Source organism: Temnothorax nylanderi, unplaced genomic scaffold (assembly GCF_030848795.1).
Source record: "Temnothorax nylanderi isolate EJ_2023f unplaced genomic scaffold, tnyl_v1.0 TNYL_tig1098_pilon, whole genome shotgun sequence".
NCBI classification, from domain to species: Eukaryota; Metazoa; Arthropoda; class Insecta; order Hymenoptera; family Formicidae; genus Temnothorax; species Temnothorax nylanderi.
Window position 1 is genome coordinate 1 of NW_027250160.1, and position 24,130 is coordinate 24,130.

General features: G+C 33.8%; 2 protein-coding genes across 3 annotated transcripts; both read right to left on the minus strand.

Annotated features, from left to right (window-relative positions):
• Positions 1-11,991: 11,991 nt before the first annotated feature.
• LOC139786649 (uncharacterized) lies at positions 11,992-15,599 on the minus strand. Of its 2 annotated transcripts, XM_071725782.1 has the most exons (8): positions 15,116-15,598; positions 14,714-14,882; positions 14,364-14,465; positions 13,870-14,025; positions 13,719-13,757; positions 13,334-13,560; positions 12,869-13,040; positions 11,992-12,778 (listed from the first exon to the last, which is right to left on the minus strand). In XM_071725782.1, exons 3-8 carry the CDS (start codon positions 14,374-14,376, stop codon positions 12,681-12,683), a joined length of 705 nt encoding a protein of 234 aa, XP_071581883.1. In that variant the 5' UTR covers positions 14,377-14,465; positions 14,714-14,882; positions 15,116-15,598; the 3' UTR covers positions 11,992-12,680. The 2 variants fall into 2 exon arrangements, with proteins under 2 accessions (XP_071581883.1, XP_071581884.1); XM_071725783.1 differs by lacking the exon at positions 13,719-13,757 and having other exon boundaries at positions 15,116-15,599.
• Positions 15,600-18,901: 3,302 nt separating this feature from the next.
• On the minus strand, positions 18,902-21,379 carry LOC139786648 (uncharacterized). The gene is made up of 2 exons (XM_071725781.1): positions 19,240-21,379; positions 18,902-18,906 (listed from the first exon to the last, which is right to left on the minus strand). Exons 1-2 carry the CDS (start codon positions 21,377-21,379, stop codon positions 18,902-18,904), a joined length of 2,145 nt encoding a protein of 714 aa, XP_071581882.1.
• Between the last annotated feature and the right edge of the window lie 2,751 nt (positions 21,380-24,130).

Here is a 24,130-nt window from a genome sequence, read left to right on the forward strand (position 1 = left end):
CGACTTGCTTATAAAGTTTTTATTGAGGTTAATTAACTTAAAGAAAACTTTACGTTCGGCTGTCAGTATACTATTAGTTACTATTGTACTATTAGTATACTATTATTACGGCTAGTATACTTTATACTACTTTAAAATACTTTAAGTAACTTTAAAGAACTTTAAGTAAATTTCCAAGGGCTCTTGGAGGGGGGAAGGAGAACCCATTAAGAAATATGTTTCGAGTTCCGAGGTATCTCTAAAGAGTGATTTCCGTAAGAGATGGCCTAGATGAAAAAAAGGTGGGAATAATTTGCGGAGGTTTGAAGAAAACTGCGATTAATTCCACTTTGAGAATTGACAGGGTGCAGGATGTACAACAGTACTCAGAAAGTTGTACGTAACGCAGCGAGTGTCGCATCTCGCACAGGATTTGCACCCTTGAGTGCCTGTTTCTTCCTGAAATACTTGCGACTGCTAAAGAATATTTAACAGTAGAACAGAAAAACCGTACAAATAAAGTTACTTTTTATGGAAATACAATATATATATGTTCAAATTCATAGGCAACTTTGTTTTATAAAGAAGGAATTTATGAAGAAAGATTCGCAATTGTCTTTGAATACTTTTGTATCCTAAATTATACGCGTTTTTAATTAAATGTAGTAGACATAAACTGTTACCCAATTTTGTCATTTTTAAATTGTGTGGAACAGAGGAACAGAGGAATGTATCCTTATGAAATACTTGAGGAAATAATAAAAGAAACAAAGAAAAATATAGAGAACGATACATTGTCAGTAAAAACCGAGAAGAATATTTTAGATATTTAAATGGTTATATTATTTAATTATTATTTTATAAATAATATAAATAACAAGTTCTTTTAAGTGCAAAATTAAGAATCAATTTTATTACAAATTAATTACAGATATGGTAAAATTACATATATATACATATAATCTATAATTAAGAGACACTTGGTTATGTTCCAATTGTATAATAAAATATTTTTATTTTTTTACTGCGTCCTATGAGTGGAGATATTACAATGCAAAGTCCAAATCAGCGAATTTACATTAAGAAACGCCATTGTCGTCGTTATATTTAATAACAGTGTTAATGATAAGCATAGTTTTATCAGTTCTAAAATATATTTATACTTTACAACTTTTATGTAATTATAAAAGAAGGTGTGCCTAAAGTTAAACTCAATTTACGATAACTTTACGAGTTAATGCTCATACACAGTTGGAAAATTTGTGTTAAATATAACATAAATCACATTTTTTAAACGGACAACTCAAATTTTCGTGTTAATTTAACATAATGTGAATATGTCAAATGACACAAATATTATGTCCATAATTTAACACAACATAATGAAAAGTTTGATGATATGAACGAAATTTTATGTACAACAACATCTGTATAATGTTAAATATAAATAAAAAACTGTTAATTTTTACACATTTTGTATGTACAATAGACATATCTGTATAATGTTAATATAATGAAAAGGATATTTTTTTTAACAAAACTACATTATTTTTATGTTAATCTTACGATTAAACATAAAATGTGTTATTTTAACATTTATTTACTTAAATATGAATTTACACAAATAATCAGATAACATAAAATAGTTAAATTAACACATAAGTAGTTACCTTTTTAACACAAAAATTTTAACAAGGACCTTTTTAACAACAATACACAAAATTTTTTACTGTGTACATACATCAATCGTATCTAATATACATAAAAGAAGCATGATATCTATAAAACTTACCATGTTAAAAAAAGGTACTAAAAAGTGTTAAGAATATGCGCCCTGACCTATAAAAAATATGATACCAGAAAATGGCACCAAGTAGGAATAAATCTTGGAAAGAAGCTGTTGTATATTTTATTTTTGAAAAAGAAGCCGTGTTGTATATTATTAAAAGTGAATTAATATTAAAAAAAACTTTAATGTAAAAAAAACTTGGATGCTATATCAAATAACTTAAATTTATAATATATTAATATTATTATAATATATTTAATATTAATATATATATTCAATTAAATCATACTATTATGTTCACCCCATACATATACACACATTTAATTGCTCTTGAATATTTTTAGATGTAGCAGTGCCAAGTTTGTTTGCATTAAATATATATTTTTAAAATTTTGATTAACATTTTTAAAAATACAATAGCTTTTTTCCAAAGATTTGTTCCTACTTGGTACAATTTCCTGATATGATACTTTTTGTAGGTTTTGTAGGTAGACAGACGCGTATACTTGGCGTCCTTTTTGTGCCTTTTTTAAATAAAAAGTAAATATTTATAGACATATAATTACATAGCATATAGTATAAATGAGATATTCGAAATCTTACTAATGTCCAGATATTGCCATATCGTTTATATACAATCCGGAAAACATTTAATATATTCCACAGATATCAGCTTCGGATCCATATATGTGATGTGTCTGCTATTGCGTATGCTTCATATAGATACCGTCGGTTACGAGACACCACTGTACGTACGTAGCAAACTCTGCAATACTGTTTGCATAGGAAACATCTCCTATGTACTATCCATGTATTCAGTCTGTAAAATTGGCAGGATTTCTATATTGTATCCTACAAAAATAATAACTTTGTTTATTGCCTATTATTAGATAACAATTAGTAAAGTAGGTCCCATATTTTCAACTAATTTTTCCTACAGTTCTTTATAATCAATTTCGAGTCCTAGTTTTTCTAGCGCGATCGAAGAAAATTATTAGCTATTAAAATGTATTTATAAATACGTGTAATATATATATATATATATATATATAATATATATACATTGTTAAAAAAGATATAAAATTTACAACACATTTACGATACCACGGTAAATGAAATTTACAAACTGGGTATCTAAAATAAAAATGCTTGCATTTGTATAGCTAAATTCATACACGAACATGAATTTTAATCACTGATATGAAATTTAATACACACAACATTGAACATTAAAAACCCGTTTAAGATTTTTTAGAATAATACATATTTTCGATTGCAAATGAGAACATTTGTATATGATTTATTTGTTGCAAACAAGCATTGAAAACACAATACGACTTTCGATTTTAATTGCGGCGAACTGATAAATACGATGCACTTGAAATTGAATATTACGATATGCGTAATCTTTCTTTACAACAATTGTCTTTTGAAATTGAATTCATATATGAATTTTTGTTTTTATTCGCGTTTTGCAATTTCAAAAGACAATTGTTGTAAAGAAAGATTACGCATATCGTAATATTCAATTTCAAGTGCATCGTATTTATCAGTTCGCCGCAATTAAAATCCAAAGTCGTATTGTATTTTCAATGCTTTGTTTGCTACAAATAAATTCATATACAAATGTTCTCATTTGCAATCGAAAATATGTATTATTACCTTCCGTATTCCAAAAAATCTTAAACGGGTTTTTAATATTTAATAGCGTTGTGTGTATTAAATTTCATATCAGTGATTAAAATTCATGTTCGTGTATGAATTTAGCTATACAAATGCAAGCATTTTTATTTTAGATACCCAATTTGTAAATTTCATTTACCGTGGTATCGTAAATGTGTTGTAAATTTCATATCTTTTTTAACAGTGTATGTAAGGATCTGGGGGTCTATTACGTATCTTTTCATGAGGTGGAAATGCGAAAGTGAACAGATTTACTAGATTTCGATCAATGAAATCGTAGATACTCTAGTGAATCTCTCACTTTTCGTATTTTCACTTCGTGAAAAGATACGTAATAGGCCCCCTGTTCTCCTCACAAAACAAAATTGACCAGTCTCAGCGTTTTAAAAAGATTACTAGATTCGAAAATAATGCCAGTAGATACTTTTTATTAGGACATCCTGTATTACGCATGTATGTATGAACGTATGAAATATTTTAATAGAAGAAACAAACCCATGTCGTTGTGCTACTGCAACTGATATTCTTCAAGGCTTATATTTACAACGGCTTCTGACTTACAATATCTTTCGGTTATACATGGATTCATCGAAATGTCTATAATTGAAAGTCCTTGAAAAATTTCTATGGCAAATATAATAACAAATATGTGATACGTTCAAAAAATTAAGATTTTTCATATTTCCAATGCTTTGTGGCAGTTTCTCAACCTGTTACAGGAATATTTAGTTCCTCCAAAGCATTTAACTGCCGATATAATATGGTAAATAGGTTATCTGTAAATAATGATATATTATTAATAACCTCGGAATGAATTATTAATCATTATTACTAATAACGAATTAATTAATTAGCTGTTTATTTGTGATATCTTATTAGATATCAAATGACATGACTTACTGAATTATTGCTCATATCAAGGTCACGTAATGAATTAGTAATTTCAGTTTGCTTTATCCATAGCCACCCCAATCCATGGCAAAATCCAATGTGATTTTTTGACAGATCAAGAACATCGAAGAAAAGGTAAGGTTCCCAAATGCATCGGCAAGTCAACAACTCTATTGTTTGATATGTTCACATATATTAGATTCAACCAACTTGTAATGTTATTGAAGTTCCTGAAAAGTGGGTTGTAAGTTGTTTTTAAAATTCTACATATTTTCTTAGACGCAGGTTCTGCAAACGAACTCTTTCTTTTAGACATATCTGCGATCTGTATTGAGAAAAACTATGCAGATTTAAATTTGGTAAAACAGCTTTGAACCTGCAATATTTAATATACATATATACATACAGTACAAACATAGCTTTTAAAATAAATAAGTTAATAACAAAGATTAATATAATTATTATATATATATATATTATTATACATATATTTTATTCTCACCAGAATGTTAAGATTATATCAATCTTCTTGCAATGACACTGTTAATGGCAAATTGATATTTCATGGACGTTTTACGTTGATAATGATAATCTTAAATGTTGTGCAAAATTTCTTGTTTTTTATTAGATAACTTTGTTCTATGTTTCTGTTCTGTGTAATCTAAGAAAACTGTAAAAGTTATTTGATGTATGGTATGGTGTTGGAAACATATAAGTTGCACAAAAGATTTCGAATGACTGTAAAAAAAAATTACAAATTCTTACAATCGTATCAGGTTAATTTTGAGAAATCTGAGTTATTATCTTTTGATAAGGAACAACTTTCTACAAATTATCTTTCACTTATTACCTTTCGTTTTCCGAAAGTTTTTGTCAAATAATATATGTCGTAATTAACAGATTTTCCACTTGCGACGTTGTGCTCTTCTCAACGGAAATTGATACAGGTGATGTGTTGTGACGAGCCTCGAGGTTACTGCGGTATTGCTTTAGGTACCGATATTATATTGTGTTTACATTCTTATTCTTTCTTAGGCCGGTATTCATAGTCGGATCTTATATTTAAGGCCGTCTTAAGTACGATCTTAAAGTGTTATGAACCAATCACAGAACCGTATTAGCATCTTAAGACATTAGTTAAGACAGTCTTGAAATAAGATCCGACTATGAATACGGGCCTTAAAGCGACGTTAGCAAAATAAAGTTTTAAACCTCTGGAAGGGCAACATTTAAAATTAAATTATACAACATAAAATAAACGCTTAAATAATAACTTATTTAAAAATTCGCTTAACAATTTGTTTAAGAATTTATTCGTTCTTTTCTTTAAATCCTTACGAGTTGTTATTAGAAAACTGCCAGTTTATTAAATGTAATATTATAGACATAAACTATTACCAAACTTTGCCATTTTTTTAAATGTAAGGAACGGAGAAATAACCATCCTTATGAAATGTTTAAAGGAATAATAAAGTAAAATATAAAGATTATATTTAAATGAATGAATAATGGTTTTATTATTATTGTTATATATTTATGTTAGATTGCAGGTTTTGTATCTTCTTTCTTGTAAATCTATGTTTGTCATTCAATAAGCGAAATGTTAACAGTAGCTAGCAAATGTTAACAGATTTGCCAGCAGGTTCGAGAAAAATACATTGATAAATTGGCATCAACTACGTCGTTAAGATCATGTTCTGCCAGAAGAATTCACTGACACAATCTGACGGCACTTTGTTAGCAGAAACCGAGCAGAATATTATAGATATTTAAATAGATTATATCATTTAATGTAAAACTGGCAAGTTTTGATCTGTTTCCGCAGTCGATTACAGTCTGTTGACAGCTTTTGTAATTGTTGCCATTCTTTCTAAGGGGTAACGCCATTCTAGAGTCCCAAAAAAGCCAATTTTTGATAATTTTTTTCAGAAATACAATAATCATGAATGAAAATCGGTTTAATTCTATTTATTATCTATATATTAAAGTATAAAAAAATTTTTTATTAATTTTTTATTGAAAAAATGGCGGCGCCAGAGCCATTGATCCAAAGTGCCTTTTTGCGGAAGTCGTTCAACGGGCGGAATCGAAGCTCCTATAATTTCTGAGTTGGAACAAAAATTCAAAGATTTTTGAAAAATATATAAGATTTTCTATAGAAGTACCTATGGGAATTGCGAAATATCATTTTTTGTAAGAATGGTGCATGTTGGAAAAAAATGTTTCATTTTTCGCTAAAAACTTTCGCACAAAATTGTTTATAAAAAAAGTTTTGTTCAACTTATCGCAAAATTCATAGGTACTTCTAAAGATAATGTTATTGTAAAGTTTCACTCAAAATTTCAAGTCAATCGGATAAAAGGTGTTCGAGTTCTGATTCCGCCCGATTTTAAAAAAGCGATTTCGAGAAAAACGCGTTTAAAGTTTCAGTTAACATTCACAGATGCATTCAGCGCCGGCAGACGGATTACGAAAAAGGGATAATAGAGATTTTTCCGAGCTTTGAAACCAAGTGTACCTTATTTCTAAGACGACCTTAAAGCATCGTTTAAGCAAAAAAAAATTTTTTTTATTTTTTGAAAATTCTAGAGTGGCGTTACCCCTTAATGCCGGAAAAAAGAAATTAAATCTACTTCTTTGTCCATTAGAATACATAACATGAGATTAATTAAGTATTTTTGAATTCGGTATATTAGTCAAAATTATATAAGTGTGAAATAATCGTGATTTAAAGCAACAGAGTGTAAACAAATTATTGTATTAATTTGCTTGGAATTGTAAGAAAAAGGGAACACCTAAGAGATATTAAGTGACGGAACAGTAGCTATATGAGTTATAGCCATATGTAACTTATTACTTATTTATTACTTTTGCAGAATTAATTATTCATTATCGGTTATTTGACTTTCAGAGACGAGAAAAAATGCTTTGTATGCTTTGTAATTTTAAATTAAACTATAAAATTGATTTAAAACACCTCAGATAGCAAGATGACGTCTAAAGACATCTTAATGACATTAGAGACGTTATTAAGACGGAATTAATACGTCATTTGACGTCACTCTGCTATCTGGGACAGGAAGTGAAAGTATGTGTGTGTAACATTAGTTTTAGAATATTTTCTTGCTTTTGTTGATATTCGCAACAAATTTATGATACATATATCCCGAGTGCTAAAAGTATATCCACTTGTAAAAGAGTGTTGCCGCTTTTCCGCGATGTCGATTGGTTCTCTGCGCTTATTTCGTGAGCATCTGTTATCGTATGTTTTGACAGTTTTGTGTATCAAGGGGTTAATAGTGTAATGTAATAGTAGTATAATATTAAAGTTAAATAGCGCCCGCGTAGCGCGCGTCTGTGTTGTCTAGTAGGATTAAATTTCGAGTGTTAAAAGTAGATATATAAAGCTACAAAAGTCTTGTATCCACTCGATTGATAACATCAAAGAAACAAAGACAAATCTGGTTTTTATATTTACGTCTTTCGTCTAAAACATGAATTTAAAATTGAATCTGCATCATAATAGATTTATCATGTCTCCATCGAGTCTTAATAATATACACGCGTTTATTGCAAAAGAATATTGTTTTGTGAAATGTTATTTTAGTCAAAATAAGAATTATACAAAATATAATGTGCATGTTACGTACGTAATTATTTTATAAAATAACGCTCGGTATCCGAGGAAACTGTTGTACAATATTATCAGCACTTTGAAATAGAAGCGTAATTATTTTTCCAACATTTTTTTCAGAATATTAGGCCAATAAAAGGCACATGGAAAAATGTAAGCAGTTAAATTTAAGCAGGAATAGAATCGGCCAAGTAATCGAAAATTGTTGAAAAGATAAGACTACGATTTAAAATTCTTGGCTTTAATTGGTCGATTGGCTTACTGCTTGAGTCGTACTGTTTACATTTTTCTACGTGTGTAATGCTTTGGCCTGGTACATCTTTCACGGTGCGAATGCATTTCAATGTTAATAAAAGTAAAAAATTTTTACGTAAAATAAATATCAAAGATACACAGTAATTATTTGAATTAAATATTCTAATTAAATTAAGTCGATGTCAAGTTTCGATAATTTAAATTTGTTATTTCAGAATCAGTTAAAGCTTATCATTAATTGACAATATGTAAGCTTCGCGCATTTAGTCTCATATGCGGGCGCCAATGTTAACTGCTTATATGTAATTAATTCAATATTTTTAACACAAATTAAAAATGTAAACATCACTTTTTATTATAATAATCATTATAATTAATATTGTAATAATCGTACCTACGAAAGGACAGAAAACTATTTAAATATGCACACAAGTTAATATAATAAACTTTACAGCTAAAAGCTTTACTCTATAGCTTGACAATGTGTACAAGACGTGTACCTAGTAATCTAAATGTTTGATTACTATAGGATTGAGAAATTAGAAACAAAGCTAACTGACTTAACTATTTGCAAGAGAGATTCAAACAACATATCAATATTTATGTTTAGGAAAAGATCAGATGTGTTTCTTAGACCATTCCCAAACAGTTTCGCCGAACACTTTTCTTGCCAGTCGACATGTCATATTTAGTAAGATACGCTTCGTGATAGTGAGCGGTATAATGCCGTTGCTAAAATTTAGTTGGGTATGGAAAAATTTTAAAGAATTTGGCTCTACTTAAATAAAATGTAATTTTTGTGGTAAAATTTATAAGAAGACACTCGCGCGCCAGTGCAAGCGGTCACTTAGTCAGACATCATAAAACATTTAGTAAAGAAGCCCACTTAAAATGAAAAAACGACACCTATGCACTTTGGCAATATTTCTTGAGAGAAGAAGATGAGTATATTGCACGTTGCAAACTTTGTGGCAAAACACTTATGAATGCATATAGAAGATTTTATATAGAGAGTCATTTGAATTTGTGTCATCAAAAAGAAGTAGCTGAAATACGAGAAGAAATTACTAGTACCTGGCTATCTCAACATTACATATTCGAAAACTTTTATGTAACTTGCAAATTGCAATGCTGCAAATATAAAGTTAAAATATTTGAAGGAATAGATGTCTTAAAATCTCACTTGAATAAACGTCATAATATAAATAAATATTCAGGATGTGAAGAGAGAACTAGAGATAATAACGCAAATCAAATGATACAATATGTAGATAAAGATAATTATGCCGGTTCAAGTTCTCATTATGATAATACAAATCCCCAATCACTTGGAAATCAAGAAAGTAATCGAATGATATAACACTCTGTAGATGAAGAAAATTATGCCGGTCTAAGTTCTTATCATAATAATACACGTTGGCAATTTCTTGGAAATCAAGAAGGTGCTCGAATAATACAACATTCTGTACATGAAGAAAATTATGCCGGTCCAAGTTCTTATTATATTAATACACATGCCCAATCTTTTGGAAATCAAAGAAGTGATCGAATGATACAACACTCTGTAGATGAAACAAATTATGCTGGTCCAAGTTCTCATTACAATACAAATCCCCAATTTCTTGGAAATCAAGAAAATCGAATAATGTGGCAATCTGTACATGAAGAAAATTATGCCGATCTAAGTTCTTATTATGACAATGCAAATTGGCAATCACTTACAAATCAAAAAGATGATCGAATGATACAACACTCTGTACCCCGAGAAAAAATAATTTTGACTAATTATATATGATCATACATTATTGTTTATATGATCAGATCCGAAAATTGGCCAGGTCTGACCATGCATGCTCATACAAAATTATATAGACGGTCGTAACACTATTCATATTTGACCATTAAAATATAAAAATATAAAATTTATTTTTTTCGTTAAACATTATTTTATTGCCGAAAATCTTTATTATGTGCAAGCTTAATTAATTAAATTTATATTGTACTTGAAAAATTTGCTGACCACCGCTGGATTTGAACCTGGAACCCCTGGATCTTGAGTCAGTCACCTTACGTACTGTGCTACAACGTTAATTAATAAAGACGTTTCGTATTGTACTACATATGTTACACTTATTGTTAGCAGATGTACGGAAGGTGTCAGACATAGATACTGTATAGTTATCTAACAATATAATTTAATTCCACAAAAATGTAACAAATAATTGGATTAAAAATTATATTTTTCCGTAGTTTTTTTCGTAGTAGTAGATTGTTTTGTGTGCCGCTGATTGATATTGGAACATGTGTTTTACCTGGGTTCATGCACTCGGTTCTTCTTGGGATAGTAAAACAACTTATTAAATTGTGGTTTGATAAAGAAGGTCCTTGGAATATTAAAAAAAAAGAGTAAAGATATTGATAATTTTATCACAAGTATACGACCACTTCAATCATTTTGTCGATTACCAAGACCTTTAACATATTATCAATTTCATAATGCATCCGAAAATTACAATTTTTTGTTATTTTATTCTCTTATAGCTCTTATTGATTTATTTGCCTAATAAATATTTTCAGCACTGGATGATGTTAGTTATAGCATTGTTTAATTTACTTCAAAATCAAATTACACAGTTTGATCTTAAACAATCAGATATTTTACTTAAATTATTTGTAAAACAATTTGAAAAACTGTACGGCATGGAACGGATCAAGTTCTAACTATAATAGGCTTATCGTATAGCTAATTGGACCAATTTTATATATAGTAAAAGTGTTTTTATTTTTTCGTATATATATATATATATATATATAACTTCGTTGTTTATTGAATATAAATATAAATATAAATATGAGCGCCGCGTGTGTGTATGTGTGTGTGTGTATGTATATGTATATATGTGATATATGCACATGATACCCTGAAGATATATATATTATATATAGTCATAGATGAATTCATATATACAGTCAGGTATGAGTCAGGCTTGATTAGGTCTAATCATATATGAATCTGTACCTACTCATACGAATTAGAATATATTAGTCATATCAGCATAGAAATGGTCAGATCTAAATACGCACAATTATATATAGATATATATCTAGTTATATATAAATTTACATATAGTCAGGTGCGAGTTCATATTAGCCAGTCATGATTAGATAGAATCATACATAGATTTAAATATAGTCATATATGAATTCATATACAGTCTGATATGAGTCAGGCTTGATTAGGTCTTTTCCATATCCCAGGTAGAACACAAAATCATAATAAGATCATGATGACATCAAGTAGGAGTCATTTTAGGAAAAATCATCATGACGTCAATCGATACACTTTTTATGATGATTTTGTGATGAATTCTTGATATAGCAATGATTTTTTAGTGATTTTTTAAATCACGATTACATCAAAATGACGTCTAAATGATGTCAAAATGATGAGAAAATGATCAAATCATGATTAAAAAGTGAGTTTTTGTAATCATTTTCTATTCCTCTTGACATCATTTTGGTGTTATCGTGATTGACTGCATTCAGTAAAACATTTATTTTGCAACTGTTGAAAGTTTTCTTCGCTAAGATAAAACTATTTCTTTAAATCTAAAAGTATAATCTAATCTTAGCAAAGAAAACTTCCAAAACAGATGCAAAATAAACGTTCTCCTGAATGTGGCCATTCATATTATCTGAAATGTACATAATTTATTTGTAAAAGATGTCAAAAAGGTAAAAAAAAGCATAAAATTGGATATTATACGTTATAGATATATAATTGCATCTTAAAAATTGCACAAAAGAAAATTCTTATCAATATACGTAAGTAAATACTACTGTATCACAAAACAGTATCACAAAAAATAGTCTTATATTAATAAACTACAAATTATGAAAAAACAAAAAGGAACTTTACTTTTTAGGACATAGCCAACTAGGCTACACTGGCCTAGTTGGCACCGATCTCTTGATACGCGTATCAAATAGTATATTTAAGCTGATCAACCAATAATCAAACTAATTCACTAGTTATTTAATACCCGTATCAAGTGATCGGTGTAAACTAGGCCACTATCTATAGATATAATTGCATCTTAAAAATTATATTTAACGAAAACATTCTTTTTATCAATACATAAGTCAATACTTATTATCACAAAATAGTATCACAAAAAAGTCATAATATAATGAACCGTAAATTATTGAAAAACAAAAACGAACTTAATTTTTTAGAAAATATTCTCTTATACTACTTATCAATTGGAGGGGTTAAAGTCAAATTTTTTAAAATATTGACTCGTGCGCATAGATACAATCTATACAATATATAATTTGCATCTATGCACACGAGTAAATATTTTTAAAAATTTGACTTACACCACTGACTTTTACCCCTACAATTAATATTCAATTATTAAAAATATATATATAAAGCAGAAAAATATATTAATTAACTTTTCGTTGATTACTTGTGTACAACCATCGCGATATTTTCTTTTCCATTTTTGTTAAATTGCTCTGAGGGAAAGCATTCAAAACAGCACCTAAAATAAAAAATAAAACAAAAAAGTTTATGCATTGTTCAAAACAATAAATATAATTTATGAATAAATTTTACGCAAATTTTAACTTACAACTGATTGCTTCATGAAGTTTTGTATTTTCGAATTTAAGTTTATCACCTGACCCTGAAAAATTCATCATTCGAGCCAAAGAATTTGATATTATTTTTGGTAATAAACGACCAACAGCTGTATATTCATCAGTTTGTGAATCAATCTTCATTAATTTCACAAAATAATCCACCTGAAAAAAAGGAAAATTTAAGTTTATGTATAACTAATTACATATATATGTAATAAAATTTCTCTTCATTATGAGATGCGATCCACTTGATGTTACAAATGCTTCGAAGCATTTGATTGACCAATCAGAATAAAAAACTTTACAAATTGGCCAATCAAAGAATGCTTTGAAACATTTGTAGTGTCAAGTGAATTGCATCCATAATCAACAACAAGCGTAGAGAAATTTAATTTAAATATAATGCCCAGAGAAATTTATTTTATATTTATTATGAGTGATGCAAGTATACTTACTACAGGATAAAAATTATCATCAGACATCAAGAATGTTTGAATTTCTAAAAATGAGTCTTCATTATTTAAGGGCAGTGTAGGAAGATTTTTTGGCTTAATGACTTTTTCCTCTTCTGGAGCTAATTTACGATATATTCTGTTAAGCATCACAATAACGTTGTCTGTTTTGCCATTTAGTTCTTCTTGCCTGTCCGCTAAAGTTCTAAGGACAGCAGCAACATGGTGATCTAAAAGTAAATTATAACAATAATAATTATGTCAAAGTCAAGCAAAAACCAAGAAGATGAAAAGAAATATAAGTAAGATACATTTAAATATGTTAAATTATTCATCAATGGAAGGAAATACAATTTATTTCATAAATATAAAAAGCAATATAAATTACCTGAGTGCATACCAACATTTTTCATTAAAGATGACAATGCTGAAATATAAATCAGCAACAAAATGTCAATATAAATAGACATACGATAATGAAATTAATATAAAATTAATAGAAAAGTTATAGTTCAAAAATAAAAATAAAATAACCTTACATTTATGATGTGACTGATCAAGTGTCACAATCTTAGGAGATAAAGCAGTATCTTTAACTGTATCATTGAGAGAAACCGTTGTTGCAGAGGATGTTTCACTTGATGGTGATTTCTTTTCAAAAGGTAATGAAGCATTCAAAGATGTATCTTCATGTGCTTTAACAATAAACAATAAGAAACAATAATTGATAAAACAAGATGCATTAGAAGTAACTAACTATATATATTATTTTCAATCGTGAAGTATGTTAACTAAAAAAATAAAGTAAACAATACAATACAAAGATACTAATAATTTGAGCTGGACCTAAAAACTGTAGCTTTTGTAAATAAAATTTTAGTTCTAGAAGTTTGATTAACAACTTCAGATAGAACATTTAGAACTGAAGAGATAAGAAATGAATTCTTCACAAAACAGCACTTATTAATGATTGAGAAAAATAAATACTATTCTACACTGTTATATATATATATATATATATATACATATATACCTTTATCTTTCATGAGAGCAGAGGTAATTTCAGAGAACTGTGATTCTTTCCGATATGGTAATGTATTTAAAAACTTAGAAGTAGTCTGCTTTTCTATAACCGCTGAAAAAAAAATATATAACTGTTTTAAATGTAAAAAATATTAAAATCAAAACTTTCCTTTATCATAAAAAAATCTATCTGTACGCGACAATAGGGTTATCTCGAATCATCCTGAACATATGTGTGTGTGTGTGCGTGCGTGCGTGTGTGTGTGTGTGTGTGTGTGTGTGTGTGTGTGTGTGTGTGTGTGTGTGTGTGTGTGTGTGTGTGTGTGGAAAAATAATAAAACAAGTTTTAAAGCTTTATACCTTCTTATTGCCTGGCATGATATATTTTCATGTAATCTGATGACAATTTAATAAAAGTGAATTTCACGATCACGAAAATCTGTACAGCTCTCTACAGCTACAATCTCAGTGTGTTTCCTCACGACCATTCGAAAGTGGATTCTCAATATAACTCTTTAATTATAGCTCTCTGCACACAATAGAGAAACAGGGATAAATGTTAAATATTAAAAATAAAAATTAGGAATAGAGATGAGATAAACGTAGCGCACAATGAATAGAAATAAGATATCATACAGATACAACATAACCTGTTATTTATCTCTAGTGCTTATTGAGAAGACTGATTCTAAAACTCTATATATATAATTCCTTTATTCATTTAATATTTATTCTTATTTCTTCATTGTGCGCAGATCTTACCTTGTAAACACTATAGCCTCTCTCATCGAAAATCTGCTAAACGCACTTGGAAAATCCACCGATCCACGCGGAATTAATTGCGAAAATAGCGGGAACGCGGGAAGTGCCGGGAAGTCTTCTTCTTCTCGAGACTTCTTTTGTCTATTGGCTGCGTTCGGTTTGGACGCTCACGCGCTGTAAGCATCGCTCTATCTTCGTTTGATATTCGATGTGCAACGAAGATAGAATGATGCTTACAGCGCGTGAGCGCCCAAACCGAACGCAGCCTATATAGCGCTATATATAGGTTAAGAACCAATGTGGCTAGTTCTCAAGAATCGGTCATAACAAAGTCACATATATTAATTACCATTTACAATTGTATTTTCTACTGTCTACATTATTTCAACGATATATTAAAGCAACAGAAATATTTTGGGAACCAAAGGACGCTTTTATCTATAATATAGCGTACGATTTCTTTTTTCATTTTATATCATTTTTGCGTCATTTTTTATCAGTGACTTTTAAGAGAGAAATAAAGTCATGATGATATCCTAATGATATCATTATGACTTCTATGTTCTACCTCAGGTATGAATCTGTACCTACTCATACGAATTAGAATATATTAGTCATATCAGCATAGGAATGGTCAGATCTAATCATATATGGATCCATATAGGTATAATCATAAAAGAAGCAAGATGTAAATATACATGATCATAAATATACCCATATATATTCATTTATGATTCTATACATAATTATATACAATTATATATGATTAGTCAAAATTATTTTTTCTCGGGACATGAAAAAAATTATGCCGGTTCAAGTTCTCATCATAACAATGCAAATATCCAATCTCTTGGAAATCAAGGAGGTCAACAAAAGTAAGCATCTGAGATATTAGTCTTTTATTTATCTTGAATTATTAATATATTTTATTGTGTGTACATCTTACATACAAAATACTTAATATCTAACATTTAAAAATATATAGAGAAACTAAATATATTTCACAAGTCGAAAATCGTAACGTATGTATTTTATAAATGTTGTAATTATTTAAGAGTTAAATATTATTTGAACAAATTTATATAAAGTTTATTAATTTAAGTCTGCTGTCACTTATTTGTTATGTAATATATTCCATAATTAATTGATATTTACATACGCAGGTAATTGGTGCAAGTATTACGAAATGTTAATAGTAATTGTGTTTAAACATTACATTTTAAGTAATGTGAATAATAAGAATCACGATTCAGTGATAAAATAACATACATGACTGCAATATGATCTTACATTAGCAGTTTTTCTATTTTTTAATCACTCTGTATATATGTAGGTCCAATGTGGATAACAGCAGTAGACAGCAAAAATCTCCATTCTATGATACAATTTCGGATGATACAATTTCGGACTTTGATGATTTTGTAAATTACCTTTTACGTAATACCAGCAATAATATTCGGTGAGTGATAGATATTCTCATACGTAGGTAATAATTGCGTAAGTATTACAAAATTTAAATAGTAATTGTGTTTAAACATTCCATTTTAAGTATAAATGTGAATAATAAGCGTCACGATTCAGTGATCAAATTAACATACATGACTGGAATATTACATCTTGTAATTTTAATTACATTAGTAATTTTCCGACTTCTTAATAACTCTTTGTATTGCGTACAGGTACAATTACAGTGGACAACAAGAATCTAAATCCTACGATACACTTTAAGACTTTGATTTGCCAGATTACATTTTTATGGAATACCCGCAATAACAAATAGTGTTGACGAAGATATTGGAATATATCAATAAATAGACGCACTTGACGAGGAATTATACTTATGTTAGCATTGGTCGTGTTCAGCAGATCAAGCCGCTCAGTAGCAGTCGAATGTGATTGGCTCTTACTTTTAGAACCAACCAATCAACGCAAGTAGTAAGTGGGTAGGTATGGGGCGTCAAAACAAACCCCCACCACCGACCCCGCCGGCGCCAGGGGCGTGGCCAGACGGTCTGCCCACGTGACCTCGGAGCGCTCTGATTGGCTGCCGCCTGAGGGGTGGGGGTAACGAGGTAATTAAATGGAGCGATTTGATTGGATACCCCATACCTACCCAGCGTCTGATTGGCCCTCCCCCCTGAGGCGTCTGGTGGCTTTGAGGGGGTAGCACGTGGTAGACAAAAATGGTGGGGACAAATGGCGTGTTTTGATTGGATACCCCATACCTACCCAGCGTCTGATTGGCTCTCCCGCGCCTAGGGTGTCTAGTGTCTAGTGACTTTTTTGGGGCTGCACGTGGTAAAAGACTACGAAACAAAAATGTCGGATTCGAAATAGTAACTAAATGGCGCGTTCTGATTGGATACCCCATACCTACCCAGCGTCTGATTGGCTCTCCCGCCTAAAGGATCCAGCGTCTTTTTGGGCCTGCACGTGGTGGACGACGCTAAGTCACAAGGAAAAATAGCGGAAGTGTCGACCAGCGCCATTTTGGCGGGAGCACGTGGTAGACGACGCTAAGCTAAAATAAGGATATGATGCTAAGATGCCGAAAACGGAAAGTGGAATTTTTATGTTTTCAGAGAATAGTTTTCATGATTTATGACCGTGTTCTTTTAGGACTTGGGTCTGGACAAAGAGTTTTCGAAACAATGAAATACGTGAAACTTATTTTCTGGAGAAAGGAGAGGGTAAAACAGGAACGGTCAGGTTCGCTTTGTGACGTGATGCAACTATTTTAACGCAAAAGAAAAGGGAATGAATAAATAGACGGGAGGGGTTGAAGATACAAACAATGTTTATTACATAAAATAATACATTGATACGTGAGAATAAGTATTTTTAATTATTCTTAAAAGTACATGCCTGAACATGGCAACATTCAACGTGAGGTTTTACGCATGCGCTTTTATTATGAAGAAAAATTTTACGAAATAATTTTACAATCAAACGATCATTGCATTCGCTATTGTCGCTAAACAGATTAAGAAACTGACAAAGATTATAACCGCTACACATGAAATATAAAAATACACAGTAATTGACGATAAGCCTCCTGCCACTCCGCGTAATAAAACAAAACTCTCTCGAAACGTACGTCGGACATGTGAGATAATTGTCGGAGAAAGGTTTTCACGAAGATCGTCTTCCCGCAACCGGTGGGTCCACACACGATCGACGTCCAGGGATGTTTCCAGCGCACGTCCATTTTGCGAAATGATTGACTCGAATTCCGCGCGTGACTTCAAAAAGAATAATTTGAAGAGTAGAGGATGGGAGGGGAAATAAGCTAATCAACGGCGGCGGCGGCGGCGGCGGCGAACGCGCGCACCAGCGTACCCCCGCAAACGCTCGCACGAGCGAACATCACCGCGGCCGTCGATCAGCTGATTCTCGCGCCGCGGTGCTCATAAGCTTATCCATGTCTTACAAGCTTATTACGATTCCGCAGCGAGAGCATCGCGATCGACGAGCTTGTACGCGATGCTCCGGGCGGAGAATAAAAATTGTGAGAAAAAATAAGCGCAGGGAAAGGGAGGGGATGAAATTATATGATGCAACTATTTACGCTTTAAATGTGAAAATATTTTATTTTTTTTTGAGATTTTCTGAGGAAAGAAAACAAATTTCAAGAAATTTTATATTTAAACACACACACAGAATATATTTACATATCGCTACATTATATTTTTAGTTACATATTGTACAAAAATCCTTTTACACTTACAACTATTTTTACAAAATTAAAAAACTTTACAATATAATACGAAAACATTTTTCTTTTTTTTACCCTAATGTGGCAGAAAACGTGTTAGCCTAACTTAAAAATAAAGAAGAAGAAGGAGAAAAAGTTATTCACTCCACGTAACCGTACGGAAGTGAATAACGATTATTGATAAATCTACGTTTTACCAATACCGGTGCACACGTTTTCGTTTCTTCGCGAGTTATAATGTCGTGAAACGCGGTGCGTCGAATTGCACTAAAACGCAGATTTATTGCCGTCCCCGCCGACGACATTCCTCCCTCCTCCTCTCCTCTACCCTCTCTCTCTCTTTGTATTATTAAGTTTTTAATACTATTGAAATTTACAGCTAAAGAATTCTTATAATTTAAAATAATACCTTTTACTTTACACGACTCTACAGTACGTCCGTCCGGTGTACGAATAATATAAGCGTAGAGTTTTGGCCCGCCCGACACGAACTTCTCGATATAGGTGCCGCGGCCGTAGCTCTCGAGCTCGTCCGTCATGTCGCCGAGGAAGTTACCGGTGCGCGGTTCGTACTCGTTCGGATCGCCTGTACTTAAATATATACAAGAGTCGGTATCGTAATATAAAACGCGCCTATCTAATGCTTCTAAATATTCGTATAGTTTTAAGCGCGCTTGTGCCGTCGTGTACGCCGCGATCACGACATTTGTCAATGGGGAAGCCACGACGGCCTCATCTCGTAGTCGCCACGAAGCATATATCACCTCGTCGTTGACGGGCAATATGTCGATTATCTCGTGCTCGGGACTCGTGAGCAAAGTCATGAAACGCTGACAAGATTTCACGACCTCGGTCTTAGGCAAATTGGTTCGCTGGCCGAATTTTCCCCAGAAAGAATTTAAGCAGAGTTTCGCGACCGAGCGCAGGCCAGGATTCCGGACGATATTGTTCTTATCGAGAACAACACCCTCGGTTTCCGCGTATTCCCGTAGGTATCGTTCTTTCGCCTCGTCATCATGACAATCGCTCGGCCACCCACTAGCTTCTTGTTTTAATTTTAGAAACGTATTTATATATTCGGCGAACAAACCGCCCTGCCGAGTACCGGGGTCATATCGCGCAACTTTATATTGCCATATTTCGCTCACTTTTGTCACGAGATAACCTTTCTCGACGGCTTTGCGCAATTCGACGGATACCCAAGTACCCTCGAATTCACGATCGGCGGGGTTATCGTGAGTGCACGCGGCCTGCGAGAACGTTTCGCAGCAACTACGACATAACGCGAACAATAATTTTCCGCGTACGCGATATGGGAGTACCGGGTGAAAAAGATCGCGCGGTGGAAGTACTCGACATCGGATGAGACCTTCGAGCGAATCAAAATTATAGTTCGGCGCAGTTCCGATTAACGCTCGGCATTCTTCGCCGATAAAAATATCGGGGTGACCGATCGAAAAAGCACCGGTTTTCAATACGTACGGGTACAGAGAGCATACGTCCACGTAACGTATTTTCTCCGTACCCCGAATTTCGCGACGGGTGGCGATGTTTCCCGTGCGTCCTCCGTAAAACGCGTCGCGAGGATCGAGAGGCGCGTGTTTCAATAATGGATGATTTTCTAGATAATCCCTCATCGCCTGATTTTCTCGCAACTCACGGTCGAAAGCGCACTCCCACATCTCTGTCACAAGGTACCCCTTTCTTTGGAGACGACATGTCATCGCGAGTGTTCGTTCGTAGCGCGCGTCGATCGTGTCCTCGCGATTCGTGGCCGAAGGTATTCTATCGCGATTCACTTGAAAACATGTGGGACATCCGTGCCAAAAGCAACCGTGAAATTGTAGTACGTAACGTCGCGTCTCGTCGTCGTCGTCGTCGTCGTCATTAGTCGGCGTCTCGTAATATCCGTCAACGCGCGTGCCGTCGATTTTATGCTCGTGCCCTCGCCCTGCGTGAATTATGGGATGACCGAGCTCGCGCTCCATCCACACTAACCACTGTAGAGCTTTGCGCGAGTGATTATCGGCGAATCTATATCCCCTCGCAGGAATGACTCCTATCTCTTCCTTGCGCAGAAAGTTTTTGCGAAAAACTCTCATGCACGTAGAGGCGATAGTCGTGCATTCCACGAACGGACACACGTTTCCGCATTCCAAAAAAATTTTTCTGTAAGCCATGCACGCGCGTCGAAGAATATCCACGTCGTTACGGCAATATTTAATAATTTTACTTTGAAAATTAAAAATGAAGTTGTTACGCGTCATCTCCGCGTGCCACGAAAGAAACCGTTCGCGTTCTTCCGCTTTCATATGCTCGGGAGAAAAATATCGTGTGTCGGGTATCGGACCGATATAATCTTGATTTTCGCGGGTGTTAAACAAATGTGGAAAAATGCCTTTATCCGATGTATCCTGTAGCCCGAAAGCTTTAGGTAATTCTGATAATTTCATCGGCATATAATTTAAACTATCGATAAATTTTGTATGTCCGACCGTCATCACGACAATTTTCGTTCCGTTTAAAATTACTTGTGGCTGTTCCGTCATTTCTGTATTTTCAACTAAATACTTTAGAATAAATTGCGCGTCGAACGCTTTCGCATTATGCGCGATGCAAATAATTTTTTTGTAACATTTCGTCGTTCGCGTTACAAAATCGACGAACTCTTGGTTTGACGTACAGGATCGCGACGAAATACAAACTCGCGCACTCCGCACCAACGGCATCGCACCGACATGTCGTCTATCGCGGCACACGTTTCGCAAATCTGTTGCGCAACGCAGAGAGTCGGTACGTGAACTTTGACGTTCTCCGTACCCTCGAGCGTCTCGTCTTGACGCGTTTCGAAATCATAGAACACGAATGCGACGCGTTCTTTTTTGCTACGTTTGTTCGTTGCTTCCGTGCCGACATTTTCGTTAGCAGGCGCTACCCGCTCTCCCCGTGCCAACGTAGTACTCGTACCCTCGCCCGGGTCTTCGTTTACTTCGGCATTACGGTGAAGAGGCCGCATGAAACATAAATGATTAGCGGACTGCAACGAACAACACGTCTTGCAATACGAAACGCCGCATTCGTGTCGCGAACCTCTCTTGACGAATCGCCCGCAATTATCGCAAATCTTCACGGAACTGCAGACGCTCGCGAGCGATTTACCGTCGTAAGATTTTTGCGCGAGATGACGTTCGAAACACGAATTTCCGAAAAACGCACGATTACACGCCGCGCACCTGACAATTTCTACTTCGGGATTCTCGCACGAGGGAGTGGTGTAACAACGCGGACATTTTTTCGAACAGCGATGTCCTCTGTCTTTACGATACGCAGTGTTGCACGACACGCAAAATTCTTTTTGAGTACCGGCGGCAGCATTCAAATTCAATATCGGGTTGTAATGGTGCGTACGCTCGTAATACATAATATTTAAACGACACGTAGGTTCGCGTTCTAACGAGGCTAGTAATTCGGTACCGTCGTACAAAGGATTCTCGCCTCTACCAAAGTTGTTGGAATTATATACGATTATTGCTATATTTTCATTTGCGAGAAAATGTTGAAAACGCGCGATCTCCGGAATTCCGCACCCGTCTTCGGGTATCGTAACACCGGCGTTCCTCACCAGCTCCAACGCTAATTCACGCTGAAGCGCGGAAGTCCGGCATCTGACGGTATTCCACCTGTCGTGCAACACTCCCGTACGTAGATTTCCGCGCTCGCGATAAATTCGTGCCAACACGAGGGAACGAGGTAGGCACAAATTATCACTATTCCCGAGATCTAAAATTGACCGCTTAGTGATGGCCGTTAACCTCTTTATCGCACCCCCACGCCCCACTGGCATCGTAACGTTGAAAACGCGCACGTCGAAATTTTGCGCGATATCTATTCCCCCGTTACTTTGCGCGATCGAGCTCACGAGATCCCATATATTCTCGGGAGTTAAGTCTCGTACCGGGCGAAACGATAGCCCCGCCGGACCGTGCGTTAGTTCCGCCGACTCAAACGATAATCCGACGTAATCTCTCGGCCCAGTCGTACGTAACGCATACGCGTGAATCTCGCGGAACGCGTTTTCTAGCCAACGCACGGTATCCTCGCCTACGGGTATCGGACGTACTCGAAAACTGGCCTCCCTACCGAGTATCCGGAAATTTCTAAATTGACGCGCGTTTTCTGCCACTAAATCTATATAATTAAATTGTCCGACCTGGCGATCCTGCTGACGTGCCTGTACCAGATGTTCCTCTTGTTCCCTCTCCACGGGGATATTTTCCCCCTCCTCCGCCTGTCCGACTCTCTGCGACTGACAAGGGAACGGTCGGGGGTGTCCGAGACCGATTTGGATGCGCTTTGGATATGTTGTTGAGCATCAAAAAATATTAGACTCGTATTTTTTTTTTGCGGCTTATCTCGACGTTTATTGGTCGAAAAAACCCGATTTAGAACCTACCCGATTTGGATGCGCTTTGAATATGTTGTTGAGCATCAAAAAACATTAGACACGTGTTTTTTTTTTGCGGCGTATCTCGATGTTTAGGGGTTGAAACAACCCCTCGAAAATAACGGATTTTATAGTTTTTAGCGAATATCTTCGAAAATATAAGGCGTATGAAAAAAAGTTTGGTACAAAAGGTTTATGGCTTTTTGTGCTCTTTACAATGGCGTAATCAGATTTTTCAAATTTGTCACATTTTTTAATTTAACTCCACCCCCACCTATTATTTTTGCCAAATATAACAGTTTTTCCAACGCAAATTTAATAGCGTCAAATGCCAAATACATCCATGTATATTTTTATCTCAACATCTCGTATACTCGCAACCCGTCGCGTCGCGTAAAAGAGTCACGGTCGGTCTCGCTCCGCGTATACTTGGCACGAGACACTACCGTGTCTCTTGATTATGATACCATTATTAGATTTTTGGCAAGACGAGATGATATGTGGTATAGGCGTCGCGCTGTAGGTAGGTGTTAATATACAAGTACGTATAATACACATAATTGTATATTAAAAATATTTTTAAATTAACCATTCTTTTATTGTAACAGTGGATATGGGTGGACAATACCCGTGCACGAGATACGAATCAGAAATATGGTGAGGGTTCCCTCACCGGATCCCTCACAATAAGGTATGTATGAATATTTTCATAGATTTAACATTTTTTTAATTTTTGTCTAATCTGTTTTCAGCGCTATATATATATGCACGAAATAGAAATCCGTGGGTTTATAAATTTGGCGCAGCAGCGTTGGGTCCGCTGGTTCCGGACTATGGACAAGAGAATAATGACGAA